Raw genomic sequence first — 10825 nt, forward strand, 5'->3', positions numbered from 1 at the left:
CGGCGCCCCCGGGCCGCGGCGCCCCGGGCCGGAGGCGAGCGCCGCGAGCCTGAGCATCCTGCTTCCCCTCTTCTCTGGTGAAGCAGATTTTTAATAGCATTCCAAGCCTTTGGACAAATATTGCATTTGAATTCCAAATATGGCCTGAGCAGGCTAATTACCCAAAAAATCCTCCAAAATTAATGTAAGAGCTGTGGTTTGATCCGAGGCAAATAAATATAAATGGTGTTTATTTAACATTCCCCTGCCCTTTAAACCAGGGAAGTTTGCCAGTGTTGAGGAAAAACACCTTATTATGAAATAGCTGAAGCTGTGACCTAGCACAGATGCTACAGATTATACACAGCAATTAGAACATCACATCAGACAGCACTTAATTAATGGGTTCTGGGTACCAGGTTTTCCCCAGGACCGTGCCAGGGCAGGGCTGCTTGCCCACCCTCCCAGCCCTCTCTATTCTTCCCCACAATCTTCTCAAATCATAAAAACATTTAGGTTGGGAAAGACTTACCATTGAGTTCAACCCCTAACCCAGCGCTGCCATGACCACCACTAATCCATGGCTCTAAGCATCATGTTCACATATCTTTTGAACACTTCAGGGATGGTGACTTCACCACTGCCCTGGACAGCCTGTTCCAATGCCTGACCAACCTTGCAGTGTGGAATTTTTCCATAGTATCCAATCTAAACCTCCCCTGGAACAACTTGAGGCTGTTTCCTCTTGTCCCATTGCTTGTTGCCTGGGAGAGTAGATTGACCCCCACCAGGCACCAACCTCTTTCCAGGGAGAGGTAGAAAGTGCTCAGGTCCCCCCAAGCCTCATTTTCTCCAGGCTGAACATCCCAGCTCCCTCAGCTGTTTCTCCTCAGACCTGTGCTCCAGACCCTTCCCCAGCTCTGTTGCCGTTCTCTGGACAGGCTCCAGCACCTCAAAGTCTTTCCTGCCATGAGGGGCCCAGAGCTGGACACAGGATTTGAGGTGCGGCCTCACCAGCACAGAGGATGGTCACTGCCCTGGTCCTGTTGGCCACACTATTGCTGACAAAAGCCAGGATGTCCTTGGCCTTCTTGACCACCTGGACACGAAGGCAAGGAGTGTGCCAGTGTACACAACCTCTCCATGCTTTCTCCAGCTCTCTGGGACTCACTGATTCCCCTTGGCTGTACTCTGTATACAACTCCCATCACCAAACCCTCGCTGCTGTCTCCACAAATGCAGCTGAGTCTCTGGAGAGACTCACATAAGGAAGAAGGAGTGGAAGGACCAGCTGTCTTTTGCACTATCTCTGGGGGAGAAAACCCTCCCAACAGGCATGAAGCTGCCCAGAAACTGTTCCTCTGGCCCCTCTCAGGAAATCAGGACATTGCAGACGACATCCAAGTTATCCCAGCCATAGCATGAAGTGCTTTCACAAAGTTTAATCTTTCGCTTCTACTGCTGCAGTTTGCTGGGGGTGTGTCTGCACTTGCCACACCCATGACAGGGTCACTGTAACATCCCCACATGCCTTCTCCTCCCCCACTACTGCTTCCAGGGATGTGCAAACACCCCCACTGCTCCCTGCCATGCCAGCAGTATGGGGTGAGGACAAACGCTCCTGCCAGGACAGGTACACACTTCCTCCAAGCTGAATTCTAAATTATTGTTTCAACTTTGCCGTCCGTGTCTGGGATGACAGGTGGGCTCCTTGTTTTTGGAGATTACACTGTATTCAGAGACCCCCGTGGTGACCTTCTTTGCCCACCTAGGTGTAGCAGGCCTGAGCTCAGAGGAGGCCAGTGGCTGCAGCCCCACCCAAAGCCTCACCTCATCCACACTCCAGTAAAGCCCAAGGACTAAGCGTGACTTTGATAGACGTGTTTCATTTTAGACTGCCCTAATGAAGTAATTAAAACGACCTGAGTATTTAGCTTAGTTACTCTTCTTTTTAGTAATTCTTTCTCACCTCTAATTAGCTGTAGAACTTACCCGATTCTCTTCCCAATTTGTCTGTGTCTTTCTTCCACTGCAGGGCCAGGGTTTGTAATCTTCTATGATTGACTCAGTAATCAGAACAAAGCTAATCAGGAGAGTTTTACTGACCAAGTCGACAAGCACTACAATTTCTTAATATTTAGTATTTCAAATACATGCACCAAGACAACACAGCTCTGTCCCAAATCCCAGATTACTGAAAGCATACAGCATCAGGGATGCTTAATTTTTGATCAAAATCCCTTTATACCTCACCAAAACCCTAACAAACCAAAACCCCAAAATATTTAAGAGACAAGTCCTCATGTTTAATAGTATTAATATTTGATACAAAACCGAGATTTTAATGGCATTTGGACAAGGGACAAATGGCTCAAAAGAAAGGTGTAAACTTGACTGAGTGCAGGAAGGCAAACCCTGAGCTCCTGGAAACCGCTGGAGAAGGGTGGCACATCTGTCACTTCACAGCAGGCACCACACTCTGCAACCAGCCCTTGGCATCTAAAAAAGGGCAGGTACAGAGGGCTCCTCAGCAAAGACAGGAACCACCCTCCCCCACAATTCCAACTAACATCCAATTTTCATAACAATCCATAAAAGTAATAAAGTGACCACACAGAGAATGAGTTACGACCCATTGAGAAAACTATTGTTTATTTAGAAAAAAGGTTACACCGGTAGAATTTAGCAGATAAAAAATTTTTTTTTTTTTAAAAACGTCATTGTGAAATTTTCAGACTAAAGTTCAGCAATACAAAGCTCCTGTAGCTGTAACTGAAACTTAATTTATTTCAGTTTTGAAGAGAGCATTTCCAATCAATCTAAAAACAACATGACAAACAAAAGGTGTGACGGGACAACTGAGCACAGGTTTAGGATGGGATAGGACAGGGTTCATTCATTGTTTCTTTAAACAAGTCAACCTTATACACAATATACAAATAATCCCTAAGCATTGCATGAAAACAGTGCTCCCACTTAACTTTGTTTTTTTTAGTCACTGATATTAAAAACAGGCCAAGTAATAAATAAAAACTGAGTTTAAATGAGGTAAATCCAAAAAGGTTCAATAACTGTTTATTTGTGGTTTTCAAACATCTAAAAGAATGCAATTTCAAATTTAAAGAATTACTAAACTCAGGCAGTATTTTCGACAAACTAAAGTGGAACTATGTACACATGAAACCTCATTTGCACTATGGCAACTGTTTGTTTGCAGCACATTGTGCTAAAATATGGAATAGGTAACACTTTCAGCCAGGTACTGAAAATAAATGTGTAAGAAACTAAGCAACAAGTTAAAAATACAGTAATGTACAACTTAACAATTAAGTCCTTAGCATGGGGAAATAAAGCAGAGAACTGAATAATTTAAGGAGATGCAGATGGGTCCTCTTCATTCACAATTTTCTGTGCAATCTGTACTCTGGAAAATACATTTCTGGTCACAGCTGGATATCTTCCCATTTCAGTGTCACCTGCAACGAAGGTGTACATAATTAGAATCAGATGTTCATATGAACACTGATCTCACAACTTTGTATTTATTCCATTCACAACTCAAAGAATGAGGGGGGAAATAAAACTATTTTTATCATTCCCTAACTCTACCCTATTCCACAGCAAGAACTACATTAATATGAGCACTGCACTGTAAGTACTGAAACTCTGATTCAAACATACAAATAGGAAACAGGTAGTCACTTGAGAAGGTATAAACTCCTTTAGAGGTGCAACCCCCTCAAAATGTTACTATCTCTAAATTAGGCAAGAAATAAATGCAGTCAATCAGACATTGTACATTATTAGGAAGAACGGTATCAAAGATTTAACAGGAGCACAGGATGAGATTCCACAACTGTGTTGCTATAAAAAGCACTTTTTCACACTTCACTATGCACACAGTGGGGTGCTGTCAGCGTTCCAGGCCAGATGTGCCAGTTTAGCCCATTGCTGGACATTAATTTCATGGTACAACTGACATTTACCTGAGCACTTGTTACTTACAGTCAGCAGAACACAGTTGTGCTTTTTTAACTATTTTAATGATAATACTCACTTTATATTGAATTGCTAGTCAAGACAAAACTTCACATTTTATTATTAAGGAAGCTGTAAGTGCTCAGTAATGAACTTCATCTGCCAAGACTGCCTTTTTTCTTTTGTTCCAAAGTAGCATTTAAAAGAATAGGGAAAAAACTGGGATCGCTCCACAGTGATCAGACAATAATGGCTATGAAGGACAAAGAGTCTAGAAAATTCCAGCAAATTCTTTCCAGACAATGCTCATAATTTTCAGTTTAGAAACTGTTCACAGAAGTATCTTTCATTACTTCAAGAAGATAAAAAGAAATAGTACTAAGAAGCAATAACATGAACTCCCCCCTTTTTATAACCAAAGAGCATGTTGTATCAGCACAAGCTTTCTTACCCAAGCCCCTTCACGTATGTGCCCTCAACTGCAGTGGCTGAATGAGCCTTGACACCAAATGGAACACAAGATCCTTTTTGAAATAAGCCCCCTTTGCTCTGAGGTCACAGTCCATGAGTGGAGACTTTTCTCAGACATTCAAATTTTGTTTTTTCTTTTTTTTCCTTAAAATGTGAAATTGTACCCTGTCTTATGCATAAAGATTAATAGCAGTCTCTGACTAAAGTTGGATAGATCAGGTGAACTAATTTAAGTTCACTGGGACATTTTCCTTCCTAAATAACTGAAAACAAAACATTTCAAAACTCTTAAAATATCTCAAAGCAGAGGAGAAAAAACTCCTACCCTCATACCCATAGAACAAATCTTAAGAGTGTCCACATAGTTGCATAGGTCTGAAAAAAAGCCCAAACCATTCAGAGCCCCATCAACTTCAAAGAACAATTGATTTTTCCAAAAGATCCAGTCTGAATAAGGGTTACTCAAAATACCCTAAAGTTTATTTTCTTTCTTTAAATAGTCCATGTTTCCATGCCAAAGTTTTCCTTTATCTCCTTCCTCCTCAGATCTGACCAGATAAAAGATTATGCAGAGACACTGAGCTAACTGTACTATGTAGCACTGTGGTTTAAAAGCTACTGGTTTTGTTTAAGTAAGAAGATACAAAACTTGAGTTTGCAACATATTAGACAAGATATAATTAAGTAACACCCAGATTATCCAGACTGATGAATATCAGAATGACAAGGATCCACCTCTGCTTTTGTATGGCAACTTTTCTTGGAAAGAGCAACGAAGATGCAACTCCACTCCAAACACTGCTGATGTGCCACATCCCCTGCCTCTACTTTTTTTCCCCCAAAAAAATCTGAGCATCTGTATAATCTCTGTGAGGATGATGGGGAAATATTTTTCCCCTAGGGGAGTAATAATGAATTGCAAATAATAGTAGTAATAATATTTTTAAAATAATAATAGTAATTAAAAAAAACCCCCAACCCGAACCCACACATACCCATAGAAACCCCCCAACGTGAAACACAATCAGACCCAAAAAAAAAAAAAAAAAATCCCCACAAAACAACCGAAAAACCCCAAAACACCACCCTGATACCCTGGGTGATTTCAGGCTGTTTTATCTGTATATCCTTTACCAGTCAACAGGGCCCACAGGAGACGTTGAATCAAACAAATTAAACCACAAACATTTTTACCTTGCCTGAAAGAATCTTCATTATCTGTGCTTGTCTGAAGATTTATGAGTAGATTCAGCGTTAAGGAAAAAGATTTATCTTTTGCTACATATAATAAAGGGAAGCTCATTTGCAGAAATTTTCTGAAATGTCAATGTTTAAAAGGATATTGTTTCTTTTCTTCTTTCCCCCCAGTACTGTCCCGTTTTTCTTTCTTCTCTGCTTTTTCTTTATCATGTCTTGATTCCTTTAAAAATATACATATGGGAAATAGCTTATTGTGGTACCCATTGTACAGGATGTTTAGGAGGACCATAATATTTAATGTTATAACTGGACACAGCTAAAAATATCATCATTCAAAATGACACTGCTCAGTTTCTATGATTTCTGAGATTATTTTATCTTTCTTTTCCAGTTCTCTGCTAAGTGCCAGCCACAGGGCTGCCACTGGGAACTACTGTTTGCTGAATACAAATATAACTGCAACATACCTGCTTTCACCAAAAGAAACTGTGCTGACACATGCACGTGGAAATCTGAATTACGGACTAGTTTATATTTAAGTTAAGCCTACTTTCATCTACTTGCTTACCAAAGTAATCTGCAAATATTTTATATTATTCAGAACCTAAAGTGTAAGTTCTGAATTTTCCTGGGTACTGCCAAAATGAACTAGTCCTCCAAACTATCCTGCTCCTCCCAGGAGTGACTGCTGAGATATTTAAAGCTACAAGATACCGGAAGTTCAAAAGCATTTTCTTACACATTCACAGCATATCTTTTTACTTTAGGCTATTAAGCAGCAATAAATTTTAGGAAAAAAATATCAGCTTGGTCTGTCAGCAACAAAAACAAATCAGGAAGAGAAGAACATCTTATTTTACCTTTTTGCTACCGGAGGAGCTCTTCTCCATCTTTTCTGCCTTGATTGAATCACCTTTCTCTTTTCCTGAAGATTTTGATTTGTTTTTATCCTTCTCTTTTTCATTTAAGCGAGGGGAATCAGAAGGACTTTCACTTTTGCTGTGTTTTGAAGAACCAGCTAAAAACAGAACAGAAAGTTGTAATTCACAACAAGTAAAAGCCTGACAAATACACGCACAAAAAGTAAAATACGTACTTGTGCCGTTTTCCTCTTTGCGTCGTTTAGTTGAATCCTGCGGTACCTCTCGGTCACTGTTTGAATGATCCTGGCACCAAATACAATTATGCAGATGTTAGCAGACTAAAACATACTCCTGAAGTAGCACCTGCTTATATTCTTATTTTGGAGAACTAGTTTTTGAATAATTAGGATGTAACTGAGGTGTTACATCTCGTGTGAAGTTTCTTGAGACTGGTCTGGAGGGTGAAGAGGTTTGAATGCCTTACTGCAAACCGACCTTTGAAAGAGTAACAGAACAAAAATGCCACCTCTGATAGAGATCACTTGTGCTCAGATGGGCTGTACAGCCAATTATTACTTCAAGGGCTTAGAACAGAAAGCTTTCCAAGCACATAAACCAACTGTCTAAACCAGTTCATTAAAAATGTCACCAACCCTTTTTCGATCTTTCCTGTCCTTTTCATCTTTCTTCTCTCTCTCTCTGGATCTTTCCCTTGACTTGTCCAAATCTTTCTTCTCCACTTCTCTCTCCTTACTCTTGGACAGTGTTGGAGTAGTGTGGTTTACGTAGTGCTGTTAAATTAAGTCAACATCACCAAGTATTAATATGTATTCCTATATGTGTAAACAAAAAGAAGTCTTATTCTAACATACCAGATCTAGCTCAAATATTAAACATAAATACTTTATTAGCAAAACAAAGAGTGATTAAAGACACGTTCAAACTCGTCACCTAAAATTTAACCTACAGCTTATTTACTCAACACTGGAAATTCAAGAATATTTTCTCTTTACTGAGACATTTATATTAAATACACACAACACCGTTCACCAGGACCAGTTGGATGCATGAACACAAATCAGACACACGGGCTACAGGAACAGGGTATGAAGGTTAACGGACTCAACACCTCTAATCATGCCTGGAATAAATGAATGGAATCACCTGCTTAAACAAGCTATAACTTATTTTTAAAGAATAATCTTTATCGACAAAGTATTTAAGACAATACTTTGAATAATGTGTCTTTAAATCTAATTTCTAACCTTCAAATGAGAAAAAACAGCTGAACATAGAATTGTTTTTTTCTGTAATGTATTCTAGATAGTTATTCCACTGTCTCTTCTAAACAATTCTGGTAAGCTCCATAAAACACGTAATGCATGTGTTACATAAAAATGGATACAGTACAGTAACTATATCTGTCTTTTTAAATACAATTATATAGTTAGATCTAAGAAATATTAAGAGCAAGTTTTAAATTAAAACCACTTCCCTTGGTATTTAAGCTACACCAGCACACAGATTTAAATCAGTACACTTCAATCTTCCCCCAGTTCTGTAAGTTAACAATTTTATTTGGGGGCAAAAGTATCTTTATTAAAATGTTCTCTGTATTTCTTTTTAGAGAGACATCTTACTTAAAAGGACACCAACAAAAGAGGTAAGTGGAAGATTAGTTTAAAACAATCAAGATATCACTTGAACCAAACCAATTAGTGTTTCAAACAACTTCCAAAATTTAATTAATCCTGTCCTTCTCCAGTTTCAGTAAACATTTAACTTACCAAAACCTGATGTTAGTGAACCTGTGTTAAAAGTCACACTGACAAAACTTAGGTCTCTTTCCTTTTATTATTGCACTAGAATTTTATTATCCTACAACAGAGACTGAACTTTCAATACTTCTTTCACTAGACATTTCTTTTTGCTCTTTTCCCTCATTCCTCTTTTCTTATTCCATTTCCTACAGTGCCATTCCACAAGTAAATTTACCCCTGCTCTCTTCTTTGCTGACAATGACACGCAAATATATTTTTTCTAAACAGCCCCATTCAGTCGTCTAGAGCCGCTTTCCACAGGAGAAAGCAAACTCATAGCTCTTCTTTCTCCTATTCCATTTCTTGTGTTCTCATGGCTGTTCACAACAGATTGCGCTGCTCCTCTACCATTCCAATGCAGGGTTTTGGAAAACTACATCCATCCTTCCCCACCTTTACCAGAAAGACATGCTTCTAGAAATGCTGCATCTGACACCACATTAAATTTTGGGTGCTTCTGTGTGGTTTGTAACTTGGACAAATGCCAAAGAAAGAAAAAACCTAATTCAAGTCTGGCACCATTTATTTCACCTGCAGTGTAAACCTGTATTTCCATTGTCTGGCTCCAGAAACTGAGCCAAGTCAGGAATAAAAAAAGTCTGTAAGCAGACAACAGCACTAGACTTTTAACTTTCAGTGGAAGCTGAACTCATAAATCTTACAGGTTTCTGAACATCCCATCCCTTTCCCAAACAAGTACATGGAAGTAAAGAAGAACATTTAACTTGTCTTACACCATGTACAGGGAACATTGTCATGAAGTGCTTTAAGTCTGTTAGAACGGCACTGAAGAGTGAAGATTAGTTTATTAAGTCAGAAAGATTAGAAAATAGCATTTAGAAAAGGAAGGAACGGGTTGGACACCCCCCCATCCCCCAAACACTTGAAGAATAAATCCATTAAAAGGTCACACAACTGCAATACACTTCCAGCTAAGTCTACACAAACACATTATAGTTAACTCTAAAAAACAACTTTTCAAATTAACTAGAAAAATAAAGCTGTTCGCTGATAATTTAATTACAAATAGCTTCACTGCCTGCTTAATTAAATCAATGTGCTAATAAGTAAAAGAAATATTTTTATATAAAACTTTAGCTTAAGTAATGAAAACATAAGCACATTTTCAATTAACCACCTGAATCTTGACTCATATAGTAAGAAAGGGAAAAGTGAGATTTTACAGATTCCCATATACCACCCTTCATGCAGAGGTGAGCTCAAGACAAATACTATAGTTCTCTAATTAAAAAAAATTAAATATACAAGATATGATGATGACGATGATGATGATTTATAAGAGTATCTGGATTCAATCTACAGACACTGTAATTTCATCAGTGGTAAGACTAAAGGATGTTTCCCATATACACTATCCCTATAAGCACATACAGTTGGTATTGGAAGATTCAATTAAAAAAAAAAAAATCCATCAGCAAGTGTCCATTACAGAATCACAGCTATTTTGATTTAAAACATGCAAAGTGTTCTGAACACTTTGTACAAAGCTAGCTACAACTAAACCAACAGTGTAAATACAGAATAGAAAATGGAAATCCGTAACACATTTTTAAAGTAAGTGAATCCTAGTAAACCCAAAAAGTATCCAAAAAATCCAAATGGTCAGCATTTTCCAAGTGATAAATCTTTGTGCAGTTTAGTTACACACTGGAACTGAGTGTGTAACCAAAGACTTTAACAGCAACTTTAGAAGATTTGATCCAATTCCCATCAGTCACATCCCCTGATGTATCAGCGGGTGTGCAGTGGCTGTGACTATTACTCTACAACAGTTACAATGTGTAACAAAAAAATAGTTACAGAATCTGTCTAAAATACTATATTCCAAGTGCTTGTTAGGCCACACCAGGAACACTGTGTTCAGTTTTGGTCCCTGCTATACAAAAGAGATATGGACAGGCTGGAGATGGTCCAGAGAAGGGCCACAAAGGCTGATCCAAGACTTGGGCAGCCTGACACGAGAGGGAAGGCAGGGAGAACATGGGAAGAGGAGGCTTAGGGGAGACCTCATCACCACATCCCAGTACTTAAAGGGTGGCTACCAAGAGACATGCCCTTTTAACAAGCAGTCACACGGAAAAATAATGGGTAATGGATACAAGTTACTCATGGGAGGATTCCAACTGGACACAAGAGGGAAACGCTTCACACCAAGAACAATCAGCCATCGGAGCATCTCCTCAGGGAAGTGATGGATTCCCCAACACTGGACACGTATAAGATCTGGCTGGACGGGGTGCTGGGCCATCTTGCCTACACCATGTTTTTGCCAAGAAAGGCTGGACCAGCTGATCCTTGAGGTCCCTTCCAATCTGGGATTCTATGAACTCCTGAGAGCATTCTTTAGTATCGCTTCTCCTAAGATAATGAAGCTGAAGTGCATTTACAGGAAGTAAATACACAAAGATGATGATAATTCAGGAGGTTGTCTGTGATACTTAGAAACACAATACTATAGTACTAGAACATTAATACAGTGGTAAGGGGAAAGAG

The 10825-nt window shown here is 39.1% G+C and overlaps 1 protein-coding gene across 1 annotated transcript in view; it reads right to left on the minus strand.

Annotated features, from left to right (window-relative positions):
• Nucleotides 1-2600: 2600 nt before the first annotated feature.
• THOC2 (THO complex 2) overlaps nucleotides 2601-10825 on the minus strand; it is a 44676-nt gene continuing 36451 nt past the window's right edge. Inside the window, exons 33-38 of the mRNA XM_017743122.1 lie at nucleotides 7145-7282; nucleotides 6725-6794; nucleotides 6489-6646; nucleotides 5772-5848; nucleotides 5623-5670; nucleotides 2601-3455 (exon numbers count right to left, since the gene is read on the minus strand). Coding sequence (XP_017598611.1) covers nucleotides 5643-5670; nucleotides 5772-5848; nucleotides 6489-6646; nucleotides 6725-6794; nucleotides 7145-7282 — 471 coding nt within the window. The 3' untranslated portion in view covers nucleotides 2601-3455; nucleotides 5623-5642. The remainder of the gene's footprint in view (nucleotides 3456-5622; nucleotides 5671-5771; nucleotides 5849-6488; nucleotides 6647-6724; nucleotides 6795-7144; nucleotides 7283-10825) is intronic.

The sequence above is a fragment of the Corvus brachyrhynchos genome, unplaced genomic scaffold, assembly GCF_000691975.1.
Source record: "Corvus brachyrhynchos isolate BGI_N302 unplaced genomic scaffold, ASM69197v1 scaffold398, whole genome shotgun sequence".
Taxonomy (NCBI): domain Eukaryota; kingdom Metazoa; phylum Chordata; class Aves; order Passeriformes; family Corvidae; genus Corvus; species Corvus brachyrhynchos.